Source organism: Marmota marmota, unplaced genomic scaffold (genome assembly GCF_001458135.2).
Source record: "Marmota marmota marmota unplaced genomic scaffold, marMar, whole genome shotgun sequence".
Lineage (NCBI taxonomy): Eukaryota > Metazoa > Chordata > Mammalia > Rodentia > Sciuridae > Marmota > Marmota marmota.
This window is the reverse complement of record NW_026000093.1, coordinates 14,882,966-14,910,951: the sequence shown is the minus strand read 5'-3', so window position 1 is coordinate 14,910,951 and position 27,986 is coordinate 14,882,966. Positions and strand designations below refer to the sequence as shown.

The window sequence follows — 27,986 nt, the reverse complement described above, 5'->3', positions numbered from 1 at the left end:
AGGAATTGGCTGAAGTAAATATAATGCGCCCAACTCAGAGTCCTTTTAACTCCCCTGTGTGGCCAGTAAGAAAGCAGATGAGACTTGGCACATGACAGTGGATCATAGGGAATAAAATAAGGTGATCCCTGTATGCAGCTGTTCTCAACATAGTCACCATCCTGGAAGAGCTCAGTACTCAACTGGGAACACACCATTGTGCACTAGACCTTGCTAATGCCTTCTTTAGCATAGAGATAGTTCTGGAGAATCCAGAACCATTTGCCTTCATGGGGGAAAGCAGACAATGTTACCTCAAGTGTCTCTCCCTCACCTCACTGTGTGTCACAAAATGGTAAAGAACCTGGTCCACACATTGTCCCTGGTAAAACATTTATATAATGGTCACATCTGATACTCCTTCGGTGCTTGCCAAGGCTCCCCCCACACTTTTGACTATAAGGGAAAGGATGGGCCATAAAAACCCTGGGAATGTGCAGGGTCCTGGCTTCTCAGTGAAGTTCTATGCTGTTGCTTTCGAAGTAAGACAAAGGTTATACCTTAGGCTGTGATAAAGTTCAGGACTTTTCACTTCCCAAACAGTAAAGCAAGTACCAGAATTCATGGGGCTCCTGGGTTATTGGGAGGGCTGGATCCAACAACAGCTAGATTTTAACAACAGTTGAACAAAATGAATGTCCTGCTGAAACAAGTCCTAAGGACTGAGAGTAACTTCAGGCAGGGGTGGGTTGCCCATCTGGCTCAGCTGTGGCGACCCCTAAATAACATGTGTTGAAGGGGTACAGTATGGCACTGGACTGACCCGCATACTGAGACATTTACCAGCCCAAAGGAACAGCAAAACAGGCACAGCTTGAGACACCGGACACATCAAATCCCGCAGAGCTTATTGTCCCTGTCACTCCAGGTAGCTCTGGATGGGGGTTATGGCAGCAAATTAAAGGGCATAAAACCCCAAGCAGATTTTGATCACAGTTATGGGAGGGGATGGAAGAAGGTTACAGCTTTTGGGAAAGACAACTGTGGGCCACTTATGCTGTCCTTCTTGCCACAGAGCCCATTACCAGAGAAGCACCCATCACAGGGTGAAAATAAGATGGCTGGAGAAAGCCCCGGCAGAGGAAGTTGATATTTGGCTACAATGAAAATTAAAACATGCCAAAGACAATATGGGTGGACATGACCTACTGGGGGGGACCCAGGAAAATGTCTGATGTTGTTGTTGCATGCCAGAACTGCTCTGCCTGTTCTTAGCATTACCCCAAACAACAGGATGCTTCAGAGAGATATAGCAAACGAGGTGACACAGCTCTTCAGCAATGGCAAATGGACAGCATAGGCCCTCTCCCGCTATCATAATGGGCCCAAAGTGCTTTGACTTGTGTGGACACAGTTTCAGGCTTGAGGCAAGCCTTTCCCAACAAAAGAGCCAATCATAAGGCAACTATTAAATGGGACTGGTCTATCTGAGTGACACGTCTTGCACACCACAGGTGATCAAGGTGACCAAGGAACCCATTCCCTAAGCCACAACATACAACAGTAGGTTTGACACCAAGACATACTATGGATTTTCCACCTGCCACACGATCCAACAACAGCTGGATTTTAACAACAGTTGAAAAAATGAATGTCCTGCTTAAACAAGTCCTAAGGACTGAGTTAACTTCAGGCAGGGGTGGGTTGCCCATCTGCCTAAGGCACTGAGGACACTAAAGGAGAAATGCAGTTATCAGCATCCTGCAGTCATTTCTATGTCATCTCACCTTGGGCGGACAGTGTTAAGGTTATAGAGAAAGGACACATCCACTGAACTTATTCTTAGTCATCTTGGAGCAAAGTAGCAACTAACTGTTGCTGGCTCCTCAAGACCACATCAGAGACAAAGAACATTAGTTGGCCATGGACTGTACAAGTAAATCCCAGGGGTTTGCCTTATGGATCCCTTGAAGAGAAGAAGAATATCAAAAGCTACAAGTAAAGCCTACTGCTTTGGGAAACTGGCCCTCACGAGTATAAGTGACGCTGCCCTCGGGTGTCATCACCTGAGGAACACTGTCTGTTTTGACAGCTGTATATATTCCAGAGGAGTCTTATTCTTTCAATACCTCTGAAGTGCAAACAGATAGACTGGGATGGTGCACTTGCCCAGGCAAGCCTACTGTGCAGGCTACTTTACTAACACAAGATTGGACAGTTGCTTGAATATCACTTCCTGGAGCTGATCTGCCATTACTGGTGCCTATTAACATTTGTCATTTCCTCATAGGTTAGCAATAAGTAATCTATTCCTGAACAGGGTGACAGGAAGTTGTACATCATGCCAACCAGGCTGACTGCTGGATCTGCTCAGAACTCTGTGACTAAAGCTCAAGGACTTCCCTGGATACCCAACCTGCAAATAAGACAGGTATCTTAATTATCTTAACTTTCTTCATTGAGTCCTCCAAGTTCTTTCTTTGGAATTGGTAAAGAATATGCTTGGGGTATTTGTGGCCTTGGGGTTGAATACACATAAAAACTTACACATAGTATTTCCTGTAGAATATCGGTGAAGTGCAGTTGAATCTGGGTACTTTGTCATCCTAACATGGTATAAGAGACTTCTATACACATTTTCCCCCTAATTTTGAATTTGTCCTTTTTTTCTTTATAATCTCATATTTTCTTATGGTTATAGAGACTGTTAGGAGATATAAAGATATACTTGCAGGAAAAATATTAGATACAGAGTCATTGATTTGACCCCCCTTTAAGGTCACAATTAGATCTAAGTCTCAACATGCAAATTACACCTGAGGACAAGAACACACTAATAGGGTTCTCCACATTAAGGTGGAAGTAAACATCCAACCATGTTTTAGGCTCAGGGTTCATTTCAGAAGCTGACTTTATGGGTGCTGGGATAGGGTGAAGAACTAATATGGAGTAGAGAAAGAGAATACAGAGACGGGAGCTGCTAGCTTTGCATTCTACTGCCAGTGGCAAACAGAGATTCTGCTAAATTCCGAGGGAACAGAAATGTTGAAACCAGGCCCCTCACAATGTGCTCCAGCGTGGCTTCTGTATCATGAAATTTAGCTTTGAAGGCACCTCAGAGACCATGAAATCCACATCCTTATTTCCTAAGTGTAAACGAGAACCCCAAGACCCAGAGACGTTGACAGTCATTTTCTCTGTAACTCTGAGCATGCCGTTTAATCTTTATGTTTCTGATGACTAGAGAAATTGTGGCCTTTCAGCACTTGTGGGGGGGGGGGAATAATTCAGTGCAGTTTCTAAGAACTTTCAACTTGAGTTTTTGCTTACGCAGACAGCTTAAAGATTCATAGACTCTGGAAGACCACTCTGAGTCAGAAGTGCCCTGGGGATTTCCAGTACTTACTGTGGAGACCCGCCAGGTCTCCAGTTGACTCACTTGAGGGATGTTGACAAGTCTGAGTCCCAGAAGTGAGTTCATATCATAGAGTTCCAGGGTAAGAGCTCAAGCGCTGCCCAAACACGAGCCAAACCATTCTGTCTTTGCCAGTCCAAGAGCCTGCAGAATGAAAGAATATGGGCTTCGAAATCAGCCAGAGGCATGTTTGGATTTCAGCTCATCTGCTCTGTGGGAGTGGCCTCTGGCAATCCAGACCGGCTTTCCAGGCTTGGTTTGTTCTTCATCACAGTGTGTTAAGATGGAGTGATATCATGGGCTTGGAGTCCAGCATGGAGCTGGCACATAATAGATATTCAATAAAACAGGATTGTTAATGTCCAATGTGCTTATGTGCTCTCATAGATTGAAAACAAGAGAGGGAAAGTGGAGGAAGAAGCTAAGACTAGATTCCATTAGTATTTCCCTAGCACGCACGTAGTCTTGTGTACGTGGCTTACTGAGTCCTTCCAGGCCTAGGGGCATTATGGAGGTCAACGGTGGTCAGTGTCCTATGGAATACTTCTTCAAGATCGTCTTGTTCCCACTACTCACACCACCATACTGAGCTAACCCAGTTCAGTGCAGGCTTTTAACAGCTTCCTTCAGGTGAAACTTGACTATACCTCATCCCTGATCTGCAATGTTAGCTTCTGGCTTTCCACCCCTGGGCTTCTTCTATACTCCAGCATAGGCTATGCCCCCAAATCCCTGAACACTCACACACAAGCCACCCAGTAGTGTGTGTGTGTGTGGGGGGGAATTAACACCCACAGGACTGTCTCCATATAAATACCTCTATATAAATGCTCCTTCCCCTTCTACACCCCTATATGGGCACAGTTCTTCATTTCATTAAGCTTCCCAGGTCATTCCAGACTTAGTACCAGTGGGTGCCACCTCTGTAATGACCCTTGAATGGGTTGTCTCCCATCCTCACCCTCTGCTCCTGCTCCCTGGAGTCACATTCCCAATTAAACCACCTAGAGCATACAGGAGCCTCTGCCCCCAACTCTTCCTTCAGGAGAATATAGACTAAGACACCACCTATTCTTATGGTTACCTAGAATGACAGCCTTGTGGAGCTGACAGGGACATGAGTGAGCATCTATTTCAGGGATAAGAAATAAAAGGCAGGGGTGCTGCCTCCTCCCCTCACTCCTGTAACATACGTCACAAAGTGAATGAGATGCTCTTTCCCATGATTCTAGGTACAGTCTCAGTGTCCTCTCTATGCAGCTATGAATAACCTCCAGCACCTGCAGCTGACGGTTGAGAGGAAATTCATTGGCCACCTGAAGTCCAACAGACTGCGTACAAGTTTCCAGGAGTTATCAGCCAAGTGGCCTGCAAACATCTTTCCAAACTTCTAAACCTCGGTTTTCTCATCTACAAAATGGGGATAATAATTTGTTTCATATTATTATTAAACACATTTAATATTCCTCATATTCATTTACTTATTTAACACTTCATAATAGAATATACTAGAGTACCTAATAAGATATTTGGTTCATAGTAAATACACAGTACATGAAATTCTGTTCTCCTTTTCTTTTGTTTTAAAATAACAAAAAACAGGCAAAGGAGAGACACAGCTAATCACTGTTTAAACTTGGTAAGTTCACTTCTTCAGATTTTACATCTGTAAAAAAGCATATAATAATGATATCTCATTACTCATGATAGTTAGGATCAAATGAAATGATGTAAGGAACATAGTGCTGTTTTTAGTAATGATATTAGGATTATTGTTCTATTTCAAATGAAAAATTCCAGGGCCAGCTGAGTTGAAAAGATCAGTGTCACCCAGTTGATAAAGGCAGAGCAATTAGGCCCTGCTCCTTCTATCAGACTGCCCCCACCTGGGACATGAGCCAATCTGACCAACATCAACAGAGGACAAGCCTAAAGCAGGGTCTGTGGCTGAGCAAATACTAACTCAGAAGCTCACCAAACACCCTGGGGTCCCACTGCACTTTGAGAAGAAAGGAAGAGGGAGGTAAATAACACTTAGGGTGACCTGCCCAGACTGGTCAGCCCTGGACCCAGTGATGGAGAAAGAACTGACCACAGATATATGGATCTGCTGCAGCTCACTGGAATGAAAGATGTATTCTTGAATGTCACAAACCAATGATCACATCAGAGTAGAAACATTAAGTCTAATGGTACAGCTACACGGGAGGTCTGCAGTCTGTTCATTTCTGAATTAATAGATCCTCCCTCTAAACCAAAATTGAGCTCCTACACATCTACTATCACTTTTCTCACTTCTATTGAATGGACTTGATGCTGTTTATGATCACAAATATTTCTAAATATTTACACTTTTTACACGATTCTCAAAAATAAATTCCAGTGTGTTCCCTCTTATAAGCTGCATCAAAATGTATCTGAAAATCACAACTGGCCAAAAAGAAATAGCAATCATATGTCAAATTATAAAAACTAGCAAATACAAAAGTTGATACATAAATTATTTATTTGAAAATATGTGGGAAATTATCAAGCTATGAGTGTGAGATGTTAGACTTTTGTGAAAATGGAAATTCTGACCTAGAATGGGATCTTAGAGATGTATGAAATACAAAATTCTTTATTTTATAAACAAGGAGATTGAAGCTCAGAGTCATCAAAACATTCACATTTTAAGATAAATAATTAATTAGCTAGAAAGCTATTGCTGCTTGAAAGTCCACGGACTTGAACCCATGTCACCAAACTTCTTAAAAATTCTCTCCACTCTATCATAGCTCAGTATTATGGGCAACATTTATTATTTTTGAAAAAACAAAATTTCCAATAGGAGTTCACAATTTTATTATCAGTATTTTATGCCCAGAAGAGAACCAATATTTCTAAGATATTTTAGATGGTAATTTTTAAAGCTAAAATGTCAAAGTGACATTTCTGAAGTCAAAATTCATAATCACAATTACTGTCATATAAAAACAGAAGCACAGACCAATGGAACAGAATAAAGAATTCAGAAATAAACCCAACTAACCTTAAATAAGAGCCAATAATACACAATGGGAAAAGAATAAGCTCTTCAATAGGGTTGGTAAAACTGGATATCTATACACAAAATGATGACATTGGAGTGTTATTTTACACTGTACATGCAAATCAGTGTAAACATAGAGCTAAAAAAATGTACAAATAAAATAAAATAATAAAATAGAGAAAAGGCTTCTTGACATTGATCTTGGCAATGATGTTTCAGGTATATCAAATGCACAGTCAACAAAAACAAAATCGAAACAAGTAGAATTACATAAAACTGAAAAGCTTTTGAACAGCAAAAGAAATCATTCATGAAACAAAAAGGCAACCTATCGAAAGGTAGAGCGTATTTACAAAACACACATCCAATAAGGAGTTAATACCGAAAATAGACAAGGAACTCATCCGATTCAATAACAGCAGCAGCAACATCAAAAAACCCGAATAACTCAATTTTTAAAATGGCAAAAGGACTTCAATTCATTTATATCAAAGACATAAAAATGGACAACATGAATATGAAAAGGTGCTTAAAATCACCAACCATCAGGGAAATATCAACCAAAACCACAATAAGCTATCCCCCCACACCTGTTAGAATGGCTATTATCAAAAGACAAAAGATAACAAGTGCTGGCAAGGGTATAGAGAAAAGGGAACGCTGGTACACAGTCGGTGGCAATGTAAATTGGTGCAGCTGCTGTGCAAAACACTATGGTGCTTCCTCGAAAAGTTAAAAACACAACTACCAAATGATCCAGCAACCCGGCTTCTGCATATATACCCAGATGAAATAAAATCAGTATCTCAAAGAGATGTCTGGATGCCAGTGTTCGCTGCAGCACTGCTTGTAATAAATAGGCTATGGAAACAATAACATAGCATTCATTCAAAAGAAGGAAATCTTTCCATTTGGGACCACATGAATGAACTTGGAGGACATTATGCTAAGTGAAATAAGCCAGGTAGAGAAAGACAAATATTGCATAACATCAATTCTAGGTAGAATCTAAAAAGGTCAAACTTACGAGAATACAGTAAAATGGTGGTTGATACAGGCTGGATGTCAGAGAATTGGGGAGATGCTAGTCAGAGGGTACAAACTTACAGTATAAGATGAGAAAGTTCTGGAGTTCTAATGTCTGGCTTATTAACTATAATTCATAATAATGGATTGCATACTTGAAATTTATTAAGGGTACATCTTAAATGACTTTATACAAAAAGAAAATGATTAACTTGTAAGGTGACAGGTATGTTAATAAACTTGGTTATAAGAAAGATTACCCTGTCAGGCACAGTGGCACAAGCCTGTAATCCCAGGGGCTCGAGAGGCTGAAACAGGAGGATTGCAAGTTCAAAGCCAGCCTCAGCAAAAAGCAAGATGCCAAGCAACTCAATGAGACCCTGTCTCTAAATACAAAATAGGGTTGGGGATGTGGCTCAGGGGTCAAGTGCCCCTGAATTCAATCCCTGGTACAAAAAAAAAAGAAAGAAAGAAAGAAAGAAAGATTACCCAGGTTCTCATAACATTATTTTGTATATCTTAAATATATACAGTTTTTTATTTGTGAGTCATTATCTCAGTAAAGTTGGGGGAAATTATCTTAAAATGAACAATCATTTCCTGAAAAGGACTGAAAATATCAAAAACCATGTATAAGTAACTACAGATGTGTCAATCCGGAAAAAAGACTTAAAATTATCAAACTAAAAGAGAGTTTAATCAGTTCCACAATGGTGGGAACATTCTTTGGGAAAATATGTCTGCTCTCTGCTGACCCCCAAAAGCCCTACTTAGTGGCATGTGTTTTATACCAGAATGCACATAAACTGGAATATATTTAGGAGTTGGTCTATTTCTAGTCACACAAGTTTTGTTTCCTAAATAAGACTTCAGATTACCATTTTGGTTTGTTCCCCAAAATTTCAGCACTCCATATGGTTGAAGATGTAGTCCCATCTTCTTAACAAGACCTTGTGTGAACTGTGTACAATACTGTCTTCAAACCGTTTGCTCCTATGCATATTCCATGGTGAGGAGAAATGTAGGGTTTATAAGGGAAGCAGGAAATGAGAAAGGCGGGCCTGTTCCAAAGTTGAGATTTCTGAACTGCTTTCCAAATTTTCAAATGTGAAAATTTCTTTAGTTTGCTAAAACTGTTATAAATGATAGCACAGAACATACACATTGAGCTTATGGAAAGTCACACAGTATGGTAGTTATCCTAATTAGGGCTCAAAAACATACCATAGTAGCTTTCCTAGTGCACTAATAACAATTTTATGGTTGTGATTTTATCTTATCTAAAACAAGTATAAAGTTTCTGCATCTGAAAAGGGAAATAATGGATTATTAAAATTATTTTTGATGTAACACAAGAATAAAACAGCCCATGTATGAGAGCTTCTCTTGATTTTTTTCTGACTTATCTCCAGTTGTAGGCTTAATGATCAACTTTACTTGTATTAGCCAAATAACCAACCCACCAAAATTCTAGAATTTCTACAACACTGACAATAATTTGCATGCAAGGAGATTAAAACCATGGATTATTAAAATATGAATGAAATTAGCTTGAGAAAATAAAATACATATATAAGTAATAATAACAGGTTACTTCACTAATTTTTCATGCATTTAAACGTTGGTTAAATTATGAAATTATCCAGGTCTACCAACTATTTGCCAAAGCATAAATCTGCATAGATTAAGGCATATATTTTAATAGTTTGTATAGCTTTTGAGAGGAAACCATTTTTCATGGCCATTATTCATGAAAGTTCAAATCTTTCCAAAAACCTTTAAATAACTGCTTTATGCACTCATCTTATGAATAAGATTAACCTAAAGATCGTGTAGTATTTATCCTCCCAGAATAGCTCCTCTGCCTATTTCATTATTCTTTGCTATAATAATTGATGAATAATTTCTTTTAGGTATTTCTTTTCTTTATTGGTTCTTTTTTTCATTAGGTATTTCTTAATTAGTACAGAAGCAGGCACACATAAATAATGCACAAAAATTTAAAACAGAGGAGGTGAATAAAGAGGTATTATTTGTATTTCAAGGAGCAAGTATTTTATAATTGGCTTTTGTGATACATTTCCAATATTTAAAATTGATTCTCACTTTTTTCTATAATAATTTTCCGAGAGGCTACTTTTTTAAAGTCATGTTTAATTTAATGATTATATACAATCAAGTTGAGGTATTCATATACAATGTGAGAAAGAGAAAGAGACCATTCACTGAAAGCTTTCTATGTGCCTGAAACTATACTAAGCACTTAACATATGCTATTTAATTTACTTCTCAAAGCTGAACTATGAGATGGGTCTTATCATTCTCAATTTACTTATGAAAAAAAAAACTAAGGTCCAGAGTAGCTAAGTAATTTGTCTAAGATTATATGTTGGTAGGTAACTAAGCTTGAATTCTAAGCTTCCTTTAATTTTAGGCATAATCAAATGCTTACCTTGACAATTAAGAAAACATACCTAGCAGGGTACAATAGCCTGAACTTATAGTCCCAGCTATTCAGAAAGCTGAGGCAGGAGGAGCACTTGAGCCCAGCCTGGGCCACTTAGGGAGACCGTATCTCAAAAACCAAACAAAACCACCTCCACCACTAAACCAAACCACACCAAAACAAAACAAAGCCCTCAATAAAAGAATCACCCATGTTAGACTGATTCTAATTCCTGGATTTTCCAATATAAACTGAAAGCTACACAAAATTAGTTGCATAGAATTATTATTTACAACCTGTTTTTTATAGATCAACTGATCACACATCTTGGCAACAAATATTATATATATTAAAATCTAAAATATTGTTTTGATGTTCATGATCATCACATTCTGTTAAAAATGCCCTTTTGGTATAAATCATTATTAAATTATTACAATCATTAGTAGCAAACAATTGACCTAGAAAAATGAATGCATTGCACATTTTTACCTAAAAAGTAAAATGTATTGTCAGAGGATCAGAAGGCAGAGACAGGAGGACTAACAAGTTCAAAGCCAGCCTCAGCAACTCAGCGAGGCCCTAAACAACTTAGCAAGACTCTGTCTCAAAAAATAAAAAGGACTGGGTATGTGGATCACTGGTTAAGTGCCCTGATTCAATTCCCAGTACCAAAAAAAAAAAAAAAAAAAAAAATGTATTGGAATATAATTGGAATATAATCCCTTGATGATATCTATAGGAGGGGGTGGTGCTATGGCTTGACTAGAGTTGTGACCAACACAAATATTTGAATCTTCATTTTTTCCCCTAGCCAAGAGATTTTTACACTTCGAGACAATAATGAGATTCAATGAGAGCTGGAAGATTATAAAAGAGGAAGGNTTTTTTTTTTTTTTTTTTTTTTTTTTTTTTTTTTTTTTTTTTGCTTTTTGGTAGTGCTGGGGATTGAACTGAGGGCCATGCCCATACTAGGTAAGCACTCTACCAACTGAGCTATATCCCCAGCCCTACTTACTACTCTTAATAGCATTTTATATGTGTGTAGATGTGAACAGAAATTTTCCCTTTTCACTACAACATACTGGGAAGCAAATTATTCATGTTTTCTCCCTGCCACCAGGCAATACTCCAATAACAAGGGATGGGGGAGCCACATAAATAATAGGTAAGACCAACAATGTGACATAAAACCAAAATGATAGGGCTGGGGTTGTGGCTCAGTGGTAGAATGCTCACCCAGCATGTGTGAGGCCCTGAGTTCAGTACCACATAAAAATAAATAAATAAAATAAAGGAATTATGTCAGACTACAACTAAAAAAATAAAATATTAAAAAAAAAAGATAGAACACCTCTAAGTCTCAAAAATAGTTTTTAGAAAAAAATGAAACTGTGGTTTCAGTTATAGGGTATTAGAGTAGAAGTGGATCTTCCAGTACCAGTACAACCCCTCATTTACAGATGGAAATTCTAAGGCACAAAGAGACACTTCCTTTGAATTTCAGAGCTGGGAAGTAGAGGACACAACCGAGCAGGCTTTGCTGACACAGAGACGGAAGCTCTTTCCAGTATCTTCTATTGCCCTACACTGTGTGCTTATTAAAAGGGACATGCTTTACACATGGATTATTTAGGGAGCCTTAATTTGCAATAAAGTGTTCATCTACCATAAAGAATAAAACTATTAAGCCATAAATCTAAAACCAATATTCTCACCATAATAAACATTAAATAAACAATAACACAAATAAAAACCCACAGTGAGTTCCTCAAGAGTGGCAGCCATGCCTCCTCAGTGCTCAGATGGTGCCCTGCACACCATAGTCATGAAACCACCAGGGTAGGTGAATCCTCAGTGTGGAGCCATAACAGATTCCTCAGTCCTCACCAATTGTATCAGAATCTTGAGGCTGAAATATAGTTATCATTTTTAAAAATTAATATGCTTAATAATAATTCTGATACAGTATGAGAATTAAGAATCACTTGATTAAAGACTAAAGTTCTGTCAATTAGCTCTCCACCTCTTCTTTTCTTCATATTTTCTGTCCAAGTTGGCAGAATTCTTTCAGCCTTAAAACACAAGACACTAACTCAATGCAAAGGAGAATGTGCTCAAGTCAGGAGTGACACCAGCCTCGGGCATGAGCAGAGTTTGGTCTCAGTAACTTTTAGATTCCTTGACCTTTTCTAAATTCCTGTCCTATTCAATGTCCTCTCGTGTCCATTTCCAAGTTTAAATTCCATGGTTGATTATCACAACCACTATGTGGTTCTCTCTGTCAACTATCTTTTCCTCTTGCTCTCACATGGAGATCAAAGACAAAACCATAACTCCATTGGCATGTTTTCCCTTCTCCTACTTAGACTGAGCACCATAAATGGAGAAAAATATACAATCCTGCCGACAGGTCTTACTTTAACTTAACAACCATAAACCTTGGGTAAAGCTGTATTTTGTCCAGCAACCAGACAACTCCATTCACCTACTCCCATTCCTGGTTCCCTCAACACTGGGCAAAGGGCTATTCACTATTGCCAGGTCATATCTTTATAACTTCAAGACCTTAGATGAACAGAATCTATTCTAGCAATTGCAGCTTGAAAAATCCCAAAGTAAAATGCTTTTAGGTCACATACTACCCTTCAGTCAATTACTTACACCCAGAAGATATCATCTTGATAAAGGACAGCAGAAACTATTTCATGCATCATGGGGGAAATGTGACATCTGAGAGAATTACCCTGAGCTGGCAGCTAACCAATTTACTTCATTTAGCTACTCCAAAATCATGAAGATAGGACTGTCTGCACACTGAACTGCCAAAGAGAACACTAATACCATAGGCACTGAGTATTCAACATATCCATCAAAGCTTAGGGGCAGGGATAAAGAAAATATCACCTTCCTTCTTTTCTTCTTTCCTCACACATCCAATCCAATACCAAGTCCAACAGTTCCTAGTCCTAAGATTTTCTCCAATCTGGCCCCACTATCAAAATTTGTTTTTCTGTGGTTTATCTCTGTACTTACTACCCAGCACATTATAAAATGGAATTGCTAGAAATAGCCTTGAATCACATCATTATTACAACTTTCTTCCACAGACCCAAGGAATCCAGTGGAATCTGATCTTCTGGGCCTTTCTTTATTGGTGGAAACATCCCACCCAAGGAACACACTGAAAAAAGTGTAGTGGCCATGATCTGTATAACCCAAAGACTCCATTCACCTGCAGTGGGGTTCGTCTCCAAGGCCCACGCTTTTGAAAACACAAAGAGCTCAAGTGCATGGTACCTCTAGAGATGAAAATAAGGGAGGCAAGTTTCATACATAGAAATGGAGAATTTTGCTAAAGAAAAACACTGATTTGAATCAATTTTGGTAGAAAAATAAAGTCTAAAGACTTTACATTTGAGTTATTTCTCTTATGGAGTAATTACCATTTCAAGGTTAAAATATGTGCTCTTTCTTGGAACTGGATATTTAAGCCATGTATTATTGCCTATAAATATATCAGAGTCACAAATGCTTTGGTCAAGTCTACCCTCCTTCAGTTGACTGATGATTTCATATGTTCTAGGAATATTTTTGTCTTTTGGCATGATGCTCTAGACCATATGGTACAACACACTGACAAGCAAAAAGGGTAGGACTAGTTTGAAACATATACACATATATATTTATATATATGAGTATACATGTATATGTATACATATATACACATACATATATGCATGTACATACACACTGCATATAAGTAAAAGAAGTAGCATGTAAGGCTACAAAGAAACAGAAGGACAGAGTTACATATTCTGTATACAATACAGTGCTGAGATTCTTTGCCCACCCGAAAAAAGTTATTCAACATCCAAAACAAGACTAAAAGTTCATATTAGACATATACCGGTAACTACCATGCTTTGCCATAGCAAATATTTGAACTGTGTGTAATACTTTCTCATTCAATATTTAATGTTGCTTATCTAGGTAAAAGAAGTAGCATGTAAGACTGTTATTATCATAAGAACAGCAATGACATATGCAATAGTTTGCATGATCCATCTCGGAAGAATTGTTAAAACAGGAAACACCCTAATCTCTCTTTAGCCAGGTGCAGTGGTGCACACCTATAATCCCAGAAGCTCAAGAGGCTGAGGCAGGAGGACTGTCCCTTCAAAGACAGCCTAAGCAACTGAGAGAGGCCCTACTCAACTTGGTGAGCAACCTGTCTTAATTTTTTTTTAAAGGGCTATGGCTGTGGCTATGTGGTTAAGCCCCTCTGCGTTCAATTCTCGGTACCCAAATAAATAAGTATCTTTAATTAATTCCCAAAGGGTGAAAACATCCTTCCCCTTTGATTCTAGGTCCCTTCATGTGGTCTTCGTTTATAAAACGGTGGGTCTGGAACAAATTTTACAAATTTTCAGGAGGATTAAGATGTGACTCTAAACCTGGCCACTATCTTTGTGTCACATGGCAGGTTCCTGCATCATCTATCCTTCTCTCCACTGGATCTGAATGTAGAGCAGTCAGGACACTCAGAGAACCCCAATCCTCTGCTGGGCCAGTAACAATGGATGTAAAAGCCGGTATGCAGGATAGGGAGAAAGAGGTCCGTTTTGTTCATGATCCATCAGCTGCGGCTGACATGCAGTCTAGTGGGAGAGGAAGGCAGCAGACTTTTTTTTTTTCTGTCTTTATTCTTAGACTTATTATAGTCTTTGTTCAAAAAGGTCAAATGTATATATTCATGTGTTAGTTAAGTTTCTACTAGAAATGCTTAAAAGTTGCATTGGACCTTAATATATTCATTTTTACCAAAGGGGAAATGTATATGTCTGAACGTTTTTGTAAGAAGAGCTAAAAAAGAATAAGAAGAAAAGAAGAAGAAGAAGAAAACTGTGTTAAGAGATTGGACTTGAAGTCAAATACTATGAATTTGAACTCAAACTGTAGGAACAGCCTAGCTGTATGATGTTGGGAACATTATTTAAATGAGATTTACTTTCTACTTCTAATAAAATGAGGACTATTATTGTGACAGAAACATAAAGCCACTTGCTTTATGTCTGGTAGACATATATGAAATGCTCGAAAGGGTTAGTGGTCAATATTACAAGTCAAAACAAATCTATAGTACTATATACTCAAAATACAAAAATAGAAACTGGAGTCAACAATATTGGCATAGCTAACTTTAAAGTGATATCTGTCATCCCAGGATGTCAATTACTTACATCCTACCCGCAAAGGAAAGTATTACCAAAATGCAACACCACAACACTAATTCCTCACTGGATGTGATCCAACAACAAGCCATTGGCTTCCTGAGATAGATACAATGGGTTGTGTGTTCAGAATTCTGAGGCACAGTTAGTAAAAAACATTGCTTTCCAACAGAACAACTTTGCTTTTTTAATTTTTTTTTCTGTTTGACAGAAAATTTGGTTTCTTTAAAAGTTATGAGCTCTCCTCCTACCTGTTTAAATGTACTTAGGACCAAACATATATATGATTTGTATATGATTATCAAAAATGGTCTCAGCCCTTTCACAAATGAGTTCTGTTTTGTTAAATAAAGCACTCTGTCCATCTATGCCGGGGAGTGGAACTTTACAGTTATACAAATACAGTACCTAAATCTGAAAGTTAATAATATATATTTTTTTTAACTCTGAATTTTCAAAAACAGGAATTTTGTGGGTTAATTCCACTCCAAAGCTATTAATCTTTCCACTACTGCATTCGATCAGGTTTATACCTCCAATTATAAATATTCATATGAGTTAAGCACCTGGTCAAGTAGTATTCACTTTTTAATTGAAGTAGCAGAAATTTTGATATGTATGATATTAGGTATCATTTTTGTATGCATTTATATAATTTGATATCAATATTTACAACCCTAAAATACTCATATTGGAAAAAAGTTAACAATTTCTGCATCAAAATGCCTGTTCATTCACTCATCCATCCTTCATTCTTTCTACAAATATTCACTGGGCACCTACTCAGTGCTAGATATTGTGCTAGGTGACAAATCAAATAAATCTTCTGAAGTTTCTTCTTCATTAATATTAACTGTTTAGGATGAAGTTGTAAGGAGAAATGACAACGAATTTAAATCGTATTACGGTTACACTTTTGTTAAAAATTCTATTAATTTTTATATTCAGCAATTATAGAACTAATTAATCCTTTTCATTATTCTATAGACAAAAAAAATCCCATCCCAAATATTTCTGTTAAAAAAAAGCCAAAGCCATAAAAATGAGTACTTCAGCTATAAAAATGCATGATATAATTGATGCCATCTTCTCTTATTCAGCAAAGTAGCTTTCTATATTTCTGTCTTTGCCTTTCACAGAACAGTAACCTGGAGTACTTTCAGTGGGACTTTGCCTTGATAAAGCACAAAAATATTCTCCTACAAGCAGCTATTAATCTTTCCTCTACAGCCGATGGCTCTGTCTATTCCACCCTTTTGGGGGGACACCAGTGAAACATAACTCCCCTTTCCCCAATTCCCTCAAATCCTCAAATTCATCAAAGTCTTCTCCTCCAGGCTGCAGCTGGTATAAGTAGGTATGAACCAATTGTATGATAGAAGCCATCTTCCTGAAAAAATCATGGGTCTCAAGGCCTATATCCTATAACCTATTTTCAAAACATTTTTAAGATTCATGGAGCTAGACACATAATAATCCCTCAAAACTTAATTATTAATTGATGGATTAAAAAAGAGACATGGATAATGTCTCATAAGGAAGTGAAGTCTTCCTCTAGAGGTTTGGATGTGAAGTGTCTCCCAAAAGCTCACATTTGAGACAACGTAAGAAAGGTCAAAGGAGAAATTATTGGGTTGTGAGAGACTTCATCCACTCTGACTTCTCTTTCAGTTTGAATGACCCTTGTGATTACACTGGGCCCACCCAATAATCCAAGATAATCCCCATTTTAGGATTATCTGATTGGCAACTTTCAGTCCTTCTGCAACACTAATTCCCCTTTGCCATGTAACCTAACCTATCCACAGTTCTGAGGATTGAGATGTGAATATATCTGGGGTTGAGGGGCTTTATTCTGTCTACCACAGCTCTAATGAACCTAGAACCAAAAACCCAGAATAGCGCTACAGTTTAAGCAAATTAATTAATCTCCTATGGTTTCAGTTTTTGTCTTTTGAAAATAACTTAATAAGAACTATTTCTTGAATGGGAGTGAAAATTACATGAGACAAAATAAGGAAAACATCTAGGTCCAGAGCCTTGAACACAGTTTAACAGGGGTTCACTTGATGCTCTGACTACATCCCTAGTGGCTTTGAGACTTAAATGGTTGTTTTTTTCCCTTTTCCCCAATCTTCTTTACCCTAAAATTATCCTCCCTGATCTTCTTTTCCATAAACAACTTCTCCCTGATCTTCTTTTCCTTAACCTTCTCCTGCCTAATCTCTCCTCCCTAACCTCATTTTTCTCTGAATCACCTCTATAAATGCCCCCTGTTCCTATGGATAGGTAGAATCACAGCTTTTGGGACAGTTGTCCCCTGTGTTTCTCCTTTGCTAGCAAAGCAATAAAACTTCTTCCTTTTTCTCAAGACCTTGTCTTCATTATTGGATTGGCATCGAGGACGAGGACCAAGCTTTTGGTTACAACAGTAGCACCTCAATATCGTTCATTTCCATTTTCCTTGCCACCTTCTCAAAAATCATCCTTGCACTGAGTGGAGCCGAGTTTTGGATCTAGGCTCACTTTAGTTCCATGGTCCTGTTCTTTGCCTTACGCAGCACTGCTTTCTGCAAAATAAATAAATAAATAAATAAATAAATAAATAAATAAAAATACTGCTTTCTCCATGCTGAAAGACTGAACAATGGATGACTTCACATACGCAAATTGCCTTTTATGGTCTGCATGTCTGTGTCCCCTCAAACTTCACATGTTGGAATCCTGACTTCTAAGGTGATAGTATTATGGGGTGGGACATGTGGGAAGTAACTAGGTCATGAGAGTGGAGCCCTCAGGAATGGGATTAGTGCCCCAATAAGAGACCCAAGAGGGCTTCTTTGTCCCTTCTACCTGTGAGGACACAGTGAAAAGAGAGTCATATATGAGAATGGGCCCTCACCAGATATGGATCTCCTGGAACCTTGGTCGTGAACTTCCTGGTCTCCAGAACTAAGAGAAGTAAATTTCTATTGTTTAAAAACCAATTTTTAAGCTGGGGATGTGGCGTGCTCACCTGGCATGTGCACATGTGCAGGGCGCTGGGTTCCATCCTCAGCACCACATAAAAATAAAATAAAGATGTTGTGTCCACCGAAAACTAAAAAATAAATAAATAAATATTTAAAAATTCTCTCTCTCTCTCTCTCTCTCAAAAAAAAAAAAAATATGACACTTTGTTATAGCAACCCCAATGCCTAAGAAATTGTTCCACATACCATACAAGCAAGTACTCAAAGATTTTATTCCGACAGGGATAAAAGATTTATGCTAATCCAACAAAACTTCTGAATTGATTTTCTCCTATAACAAACAGATGACATTTTTAAAGCCTCCATAGGACTTTTCAGTAGAATGTGATTATAGCATTGAGTAATGTTGAGAAATGTGGACCCAGTGGCAGTACCAAATATCCTATGATCCATTAAATAAACATTGGATGACACACAAAATAAAGTCAACCACAAAATGTTTGTTTAACAGAGTCCTCCCCTCCCTCTGTTACACAATAGGAATATTCTCACAAGACTTTTTTTTTTTTTTGCTTTTTCTTTTTTTAAGTTGCAAAGTAAAACAGCAAAGCAAGTCAAAACCCATTTGGATTGGTAATAAGACCGACCCTCGGCTTCATCAGGTAAAGTACTGAACAGTGTACAAATTGCTTCATGAAGAACAACCCAGGTGCCAGGAGAGTGTTCTGACACCTCTGTAAAAACACAAAAATCTACCTGCTAACTTGAGCACACTCTTGAGTAGTAAATGGCTTTGCTCTCAGCTGTCCATATCTTTTTTTTTTCCTATATTTTGTTATGAGAAAAGGGAGAGAAAGAAAAAAAATCTACTAATAAGGGCAGCCCAGTTCTTTACACTTGCATAGCAGTGGAACAATGCCATGGCTCCAGAGCCCCATGGGTCCTGTTTGAGGGTAATCAAGTACAGTTGGTCCTCTAAATCCACAGGTTCCACATCTGTGAATTCAACCAACCACAGATTGAAAATGTTTGGAAAAAGCTGCATTTGTACCGAACAGGTATAGGCTTTTTTTCTTGTCATTATTTACTAAACAGTACGGTATAACAAGGGTTTCTATTGTATCCAGTATTAAAATTAATCTAGAAATGATTCAAAGTACATGGGAACTACATCATTTTATACAAGACAGGTGAGCACTGTGGATTTTAGAATCCCAGGAGTTCCTGAAATCAGTAGATACTGAGTGATGACGAATAAGAAAGAGAAATGATTTTTTGTGTGAAACAGTAATATCAACAAATCAAATTTCAAAACAATGCATGATCTGTATAATCTTAACATGTCACAACTCATCTTACTTGGACTAAAACTACCTTAACAGCATTTTAATCTTATTTCTTACCACTGACAGCAATTTTGGGATATGAGTGTGTATGTGTTGGGGGAGAGGGGTGAAAGGAAACCCTGTGAATACTCCCCACAAACAGTAACTAGGAGAAAAAGATCTCTGGATAGTGCTGTGGAAATCTACTGCACAAGTCAATTCTCTTCTAGGCTTTCAAACCCAGATAGCATATGATATTTGAACATTCTAGACTTTATCACATGGCCAGGTCACCTTATCACAAATGGCAAGGTCATCCCTGCTTCCAAATAAGGACTTTGCTCAGAAAAGAGAGGGCTGAACAACAGTTCAAAAGAACACTTTACGCAAACCTTAGTCCTGACTGCAAGCCACCACAAACTTTTCTTGTCACTCCTCTACAAAGAGATAAATGTAAGAATCTTTTAGACCTGTTTGACAGAACACTTTTATGTCTGCTAGATCCAATAATAAAGAAAATGACCTTGGGTTTGTAACACCTTTTACATTTCATTTTATGAATTCTCTTTTTTAATTAATTTAACAAACAAGCAGTCCTTGACAGATGCAAATTAAAAGAAAAAATTGAAAAATACTAGTCCTTCCTTACAGCTAGCTTGAGGAACACTGCAATAGAAAATCCCCAGAACAGGCAAACAGAAGCAGCTCAAAGACATTTGCTGGTGGAAATTATTTACTATGGCTCAAGGTTACTTTTACCATGTTCAGAAGGTAACTGATAATGCACACAGAGATAGCCTGACTCAGAGGAAAACCAAACAGACACAGAAACTGAAAAAGAACCAATACTTAATCAGTTCTTTGAAAATTCTGTAACCTATACAGTCCACTACTATACCCCACATTGACAGCACTTGCAACAGTTGAGAATCACTGAGAAAGAACATTTTCAGTTTACCTTTTTGCCATTAGATTTCTATGGTAGGCAGTTGATTATAGTCTCAATGGCTACCGGATAACAATTCAAAGCAGAATTCCCTGGATACCTTGGTTCCTCAAAAGTATCCACATAACAACTTCCATTTATTAAGCACCCAATATTCTGGAACATTGGTAGGTATTTGATTATTATGTTTCAAAGAGGTGAAATATTTGTTCAGGGTCTCAAAATGAGTAACAGATGGAGCCTGAATACAAGGAAAAAAAAAATGAGTGTGGGAAATAAAGTAATCTTATACACAATTTTCATTAAAAACTGTTAAAATTAGGGGAAAAAAAGATCTTTGGGGGAATCACAATTTGATCCACAACAGTATCATTTTTTAAAACTAATTTAAAAACATAAATTCTTCTTAAGTGAGCCTTTTTGACCCAAGATAGACCATACTCAGATTCTCATACACAGATAAATTTTGATGACTTTGATAATGAGATCTTGACTTTTGAGCTGATGAGCTTTAATGATAGTTTGGAATATGAGTTGGTGTTGTAAATGGGCTGAGACTTTAGGGGATACTGGGATGGATTGAATATGTTTTGCACATGTGCCTCTTTAGGGATCAGAGGAAAGACTATGTTGGGCAGAATGTATGATTAAGTTAAGGATCTGGGAAAATTATCCTGAATTATCTATATAGGCCCAATGTAATCACAAGGATCCTTATGAGAAAGGCAGGAGTATCAGAATAAGGAAGAAAGATTTGAATTCAGGTGAACTGTGGGAACTGGAAGAGACAAGGAAATGTTTTTTTATTCTCCCCTAGATCCGCCAAAGAAATGCAGCCTCAGCACTCTGAATTTAAACTAGGAAGACCTATTTTGCATCTAACATCCAGAATGGTTAGATTAAAAAAAAAATCTGTATTATCACCCCCTTCCTATCATTTTCTTTAACTAATTTCACCTACTCATTAAAAACCTTTGGATTCTTCTAAAGTGTTCCATTTTTTGAAAACCCTATATAACATAGTCTGCACAGCTAGTAGCACTTTTATTTAGAAGACTTGACCATCTTATATTTATTTTAATTATTTCAAAAAGGACTAATTTTTGTCCTTTTTGCAGAGAATGGGGGAAGCAAAAAAAAAAAAAAGAAGACTGAAGGCACATTTATTTTCATGTCTGTTTTTTGATACACAGACTGTTTATATATGTTGTCTTTGACAATAATTTGGAAAGTAAGTTTACTTAAATCTATTATTAAATCTATCACTAGTAAACAGAGACTTTTGAAATGTAGCTAATTGTTGAATAAAAACATATCCAATGAAATATTAATGACTTGCTGTAAATGAACTGGATTTCCAAGTGCCCCTCAAGTCTAAGTCAGAAATCAGCCAAGCACCGTGGTTCAAGAGCAGGAGACTAAGGTAGGAGGACTGCAAGTTCAAAGCCAGCCTCAGCAACTTAGCCAGGGCCTAAGCAACTCAATGAGACACTGTCTCTAAATAAAAAATAAAATGGGCTGGGGATGGGATATGGCTCCGTGGTTGAGTGCCCCTGTGTTTACTCCCTGGGACCAAAAAAAAAGCTACCACTACCATCTACCTATAATGTTAGTTCTTCCAAAGGAAACAAGTATTGACATATTGAAGAAGAATTTATCAAAGTTTTATTTTAAATACATAATTTTTTTATTTTATAAAAGACTCACTTTTGGGGGGTTGTTTGTTGCTATTGTTTTTGGTATTGGAAATTGAACCCAGGAGCATTTTACCTCTAAGCTACATCCCAGACCTTTTTATTTCTTATTGAGACAGGATCTCACTAAGCAGCTGAAGATCCTGCAAAGTTGCTGAGACTGACCTTGAACTTGCACTCCTTCTGCCTCAGCCTCCCAAATCACTGGGATTACAAGTGTGCGCCACCTCACCCAGCTAGAAATGCACATTTAAACAAGGCAATGTAAAGTGCCTGTAAGAAGTAAAAAGAAAAGAAAATGGCCCACATAAACACATTACTTAGATATAACCACTGTTGAACCTCAGATATTAAATTTCATACCAGAAATGGTGAAGCTTGAATTAACCTAACATTTCCATAGATTACTAAATATTTTTTAAAATTTTATATTCAATGGAGGAAAAAGATAATGTAATGAAGGAGTGAAAACTCTGAAAGAACAGACCCATGTTGAATGAGGTCCACCGTAAACAACATCACTCAAAGCAAAAAGTTACAATGTGCCTTGAGGTTTCAGAGTATGAAGTGGCTGGAAATCAAGGAGAAAAATCTAAACCAAGAGGGGAACAACCAAAAATTTGCATATGAACACCACTCATAAAAAATCTTGGCCAACCCTGGAGGAGTGCATCTGCAGGTAAGATTACAAAGAACCCAGAGGAAGGAATTTGCCTGGAGGCCAAGCTATGAGCTATCCATCCCCAGGGAGACAGATTTCAGGGTTTGAGTTGCTATAACAAAATACCATAAATTGGATGACTTACAAACAAGGGAAAGCTCTGACCTAGTTTTAGAGGCTGGGAAGTCCAAGATCAAGGCACTAGCAGATTCAGTATCTGGTGAGGGCCTGTTTTCTGATTCTCAGGTGGCCACCTTCTTGCTTTGCTCTCAGGAAGCCCTCATCTTCTAATATTATCACTTCGAGGGGCAACATTTCTTTTCTTTTAATTATTATTTATTTATTTTTAGCAAGCAAGAAGTAGGTTTATTGAAAAGAGACAGAGATACAGAGACAGACTTCTCTGAAGAGAAGGGTCCCCAGAACTAGGAATCCAGTGGGGCAATTCTGGCCTGTTCTTTTTGTGGTCTCTGGAATTTCCTCCCTTCCTTATCTCCTCCTCTGTCCATGTATTGCTCACTCTTAATGATGGGTGCCCCCTGTGTCCACATGTCTGTTTTTTCTGTTAGATTCTCTGCTTAGGAGCATGACTATGGAAGTGTCTGTCTGACTGGGTCCCCCACTTGTGTGAGGGGCAAGATTTCAACATGAGATTTAGAGGGACCTAAACATTCAGATCATGGCCCCATCAAAGAAGGCAGTCATTGTCAGTATCTCAAGTTTCCACAGACTCCCTTTGATAAAGGATAAAACTAAGCTTTCACAAGTTCAAGATAATCAGACAGAAATGTGTCTGTATGCCAAAACAAAATTCAATACTTCATAGGAAGACAATGATCCAGAATCTAGAAGGATCATGCTTACAGGCGGATATACTAGCCTTATCAAACATTGGTGAGGATGTGAAGCAACTGAAAAGCTCATATATGACTGATGGAAATGTTTTAAAAAATAAGGTGAAATTACTTTAAGAAAGTAGCAATTTCCCAAAGTGAATGTAGGTGGAAAAGCCTTTACCTTAAGACACATTAATCTTTTTCTAGGTGCTAAATGTACATATCACACACACAATTTTAAAATATTGATGTGATTTTAAAATGCCTATAGGGCTGGGGATGTGGCTCAAGCAGTAGCGCGCTCGCCTGGCATGGGTGCGGCCCGGGTTCGATCCTCAGCACCACATACAAACAAAGATGTTGTGTCTGCCGAAATCTAAAAAAAATAAATATTAAAAAAAAAATCCTCTCCCTCTCTCTCTCTCTCACTCTCTCTTTAAAAAAAAAAAATATTAAAATGCCTATAAGCATAAAAAAGAAAAGAAAAATAATCCACAAAAACTCATTACCTACATATAACCACCGTTGAATGTCTGATATAGAATTTGTATATCAGAAATGGTGAAGTTTGGATTCATCTAACATTTCCACAGATAACCAAATATGAAAAAATATATGTATACTCAGTGAAGAACAAACAAAAGAAAACAAAGGATGGAAGGATGAAAATTCTTAAAGAACTGTCCCATGCTGAATGACAAAATTACATATATAATTTCCCCATCTCAGGAAATGACATCACCATTCACCCACCTGAAAAAATAAAACTTTTAAGCTTCATTGTTGATTCCTCTCTCTCCCTTACCCACCATTAGCAAATCCTGTTGACTCTACTGTCAAAACTACATCCTCCTGATTCTAGCCACTTCCCATCAGCCCCATAGTGACAACCCGATGATGTCTCCCCAGAAAAGTACTACAGTGGCTTCTGTGGTTGACAGTGTTAACAGTCATTTTCTCAACAGGGGAAAAGAATGGCACAAAAGAAAATCAAAGTGGCTAGGCATGGTGGTTTGTGACTGTGGTCCCAGCAACTAGGAAGGCATAAGTGGGAGGGTCACTTAAACCCAGGAGTCCAGACCAAGCTGGGCAACAGAGTGAGACCCTGTCTTAGGAAGAAAGGGAGCGAGTGAAGATGGAGGGAAGGATGGAAGGATGGAAGGATGGAAAGGAAAGAAGGATGGAAGGGGGGGGGAAGGGAACTCAGAATGCTCAGCAAGAAGAGTCAGAATCAATGATAGGTAGACAACAAATACCTTCTGAGCTGGTTTTCACCTTTTGTTTTTCATTTTACTAATTTTATATAACATTGAAACTTTTACATCAGAACATCCAACGTTCCTATAATATGCTATCTATATTACATACTTTTTACACATAGTTGTTTGAATAATAAAAATGGAATGAGAATAAAAATGTATATATAAAATCTCTTTAAAGTAAGTAGATGAGCTGGGTACTGTGGCCCATGCCTATAATCCCAGCAGCTCAGGAGGCTGAGGCAGGAGTATTGCAAGTTCAAAGCTAGCCTCAGCAACTTAGTGAGGGCCTAGGCAACTCAGTGAGACCCTGTCTCCAAGTAAAATATTTTTAAAAGGCTGGGGATGTTACTCAGTGGTTAAGCGCCACTGGGTTCAGTCCTTGGCACCAAATAAATAAAATAAAATAAAGTAATTTAATTATAAGGAAAAACAGTGGTGAATATTTTTTATCATGTTGTGATATAAAAGTGCTTTCTAAACAAGAAGGTATATCTAGAAATTCTAAAATGAATATGAATTATAATAGTAAAAATAACTGTAGCAGGTACGAAAGTATGTGAAAAATCATTAATGATCAGATGAAGAACACAAGAGAAAAACAAGTTATAGAAGAACAAAGAACTTATCCTTTAAAGATATCCAAGCTTCCTTTTTTGAGGAAGTAAGCAAGGGGAAATTGGGATAAAAGATAAATTTTATCTTCTGTAGTATGAGACTGATAAAATTAGAATGATTAAAATTATTAGTTATAGCATGTAGGGAAGTTTACATTTATATAGATGATTAGAAGTAACATAAACTGGGACTTAGGGAAATTTGACAACATCTATTAAAATATAAAGCTCATATACATTTTGATAACAACTCCACAGTCCTACATAAATATTTTCACATGAGCCCAAAGATATTCATTATTGTGTGTGGTGTGTGTGTGTGTGTGACTGATCTCTCTACAATCATTACAAATAATGATTTTTATAAACTGACATAGAAAGGTGTGTAAAATGTATCATAAAGTAGAAAAAGTTGCAACAGAGTATATTCTACTTTTGTTGTTAACACATATTCAGTCATATTAGTATAAGCATAAAAATATTGGTAAGAATATATAAGGGACTCTCAATCATGGTCTCCCCTCTTAGTAGTGACTTCAGACATTTTCCGAGAGCATTAAACTTCCAAACACCAGAAACAGCAGCACTAAAGAACAGGACTCTCTAGGTACTGGGTCAAATGGAGCTAACGTATATTCTGAAATGCAGTGTATCAAACTTTTTAAATAGAGTCTCTCTGGTATGAAGAAGTTGGCAGCTGGTGACATGAATACCTCAGCAAAATAATTTTTAGCCATGCAGAGTAAGAGGAATCTATTTTCAGAATGCTGGAAAGAAAGTTTACCTGCCCTTTTGCCTTCCCAACTACTCCCTCAAGTTCCACAATCTTACCCCAGTGACCATCAATGATCCAGAACGCCCTAGTCAGCTTGTCTGTTCCTGCCCTGCATGTAAAGTGGGAGTGGAACAAATAGCCCTCTTGTCTACCACCTTCTCTTTTAATAAAAAGATAGCTAGAATTATATCTTCACTGGCTTTGGTTTATACTGCAAATAGAGAAAGTGGAACCTCCACTGAATCACATAACACTGAAGTTAAAGTGTCCTAATCATCCTTTGCTCTAAAGCAAGAGCACAGCCACTGGAAAAGAGGCCTCTCACTGGGAGAAGGTATTGCACATTCCAGAAATATCCAGAAAATTCGAATGGCAGGAAAAGCAAGTACTCTTATCTGGAGTATTCACCTGCAGCCATTCTAGAAATGTCAATGGATAATTATACCCTGTACAATAGTGCCATTTTTCCAAAAACCGCTGAGAACAAACTATCACATGTACATATACTTGTATACATTGATACATATATCTGTAAATATGTATGTTAAAAATATCAATTGCATCCCCCCAAAACTTACCTGCTTGGTTTTTAAAACTCACAAAAACTAGGATTGGGGTTGCAGCTTCATGGTAGAGGGCTTGCCTAGCATGTGCAAGGCCCTGAGTTGGATTCCCTGAACCACATTAAAAATAAAAATAAAAAATAAAAAAGCACGAAAACTGTACTAGTATGGAGGGACGGGGGAGACAGAGGAAAAAAGAAGATAAATTCCAGGTGAATGATTTTTTTCTACTTCCCTGTTTCCAATCAGTTAAAGAAATGACACACTTCTAGGCTGTGGTATTTTCTTGTCCTAATAAAAATAAAGCAATGGTATATTCACACTATTAACGCAACTACTCCTCAAAAAATTCCCATCAGTTAAGTGCTACTATTCCATTTTTGCAGACAAGGTACATTCAGGTAAACCGAGGCACAGATACCCAGATTTCATTGTCCCTCCCACCCACCAACATTTCCTTGAAACATTAATTTCAAGTGAATGAAATGCAATAAATAAATAAACAAACAAACAAATAAATCCCTTCCAGAAACGCTCTATGAATTCTAGGCCATAAAGCAGCAATTCAGAAACGTGGCACAAAAATGTGCCTGTGCGAAAGCCACTCGCGATGCACAACGCACACTGCAAACATTGGGATTATTACAACCTAAACTGGAGCAGCAAATTGAATTCTGTCCCAGAGCTTCAACCCGTATGCCTATGTACGAGAAAGAGAGGGAAGACGCCTTTGTTATTACACACGCTCCCAAAGAACGCCAGTGGCCGGGAGCAAGTTCTATCTACTCTGGAAATCATGGAGGGGGCTCCCTTCTCCATCGGGGTCGCGCGCGGGCCGCGGGGCCCAAGGCGCATGCGTGTCCCCAAAGGCCCGGGCGCTTACCTGATGCGCCTGGAGCGCAGGCACAGGGCAAAGAGTAACAGAGCTACCGCCACCGCCAGGCCGGGGAGGCTGAGCGGCTCCACCGAGAAGTAGCCCATTCTGGAGGACAGGTCTCTCGCCTTCCAGTGAGCGCGGGGCCGCGATGGGCAGCCCAGGGGGACCAGCGCAGGCGGCGACTCTGCACACTGCGACCGCTTTTCTGAGCGGCGCCCCCAGGTCCGGGAAGGAGAAGCTGGCCTGCCCGCGGCGCCTACAGGAATGTCACCGCGGGTCTCGGAGGCTGAATTACAAAGTTAGTGGACTCCCCTCCCCCCGCCCACCCCT

At 38.2% G+C, this 27,986-nt stretch overlaps 1 protein-coding gene and 3 long non-coding RNA genes across 4 annotated transcripts in view; 2 read left to right on the top strand and 2 right to left on the bottom strand.

Moving 5' to 3' along the window:
* The window catches only part of LOC125610562, a 29,419-nt gene extending 16,286 nt beyond the window's left edge, over positions 1 to 13,133 (top strand). Inside the window, exons 2-3 of the long non-coding RNA XR_007340562.1 lie at positions 5,201 to 5,204; positions 13,122 to 13,133. This is a non-coding gene — a long non-coding RNA (uncharacterized LOC125610562). The remainder of the gene's footprint in view (positions 1 to 5,200; positions 5,205 to 13,121) is intronic.
* Positions 1 to 27,953, bottom strand: part of LOC107142426 (cytochrome P450 7B1) — a 182,034-nt gene extending 154,081 nt beyond the window's left edge. The window contains exon 1 of the mRNA XM_015485835.2: positions 27,663 to 27,953. Coding sequence (XP_015341321.2) covers positions 27,663 to 27,760 — 98 coding nt within the window. The 5' untranslated portion in view covers positions 27,761 to 27,953. The remainder of the gene's footprint in view (positions 1 to 27,662) is intronic.
* Positions 2,675 to 12,385, bottom strand: LOC125610560. Its single transcript, XR_007340560.1, has 3 exons — positions 12,374 to 12,385; positions 8,436 to 8,441; positions 2,675 to 3,348 (listed from the first exon to the last, which is right to left on the bottom strand). It is a non-coding gene; the product is annotated as an uncharacterized LOC125610560 (long non-coding RNA).
* On the top strand, positions 13,941 to 21,358 carry LOC125610561. The gene is made up of 2 exons (XR_007340561.1): positions 13,941 to 14,119; positions 18,693 to 21,358. It is a non-coding gene; the product is annotated as an uncharacterized LOC125610561 (long non-coding RNA).
* Positions 27,954 to 27,986: the final 33 nt, after the last annotated feature.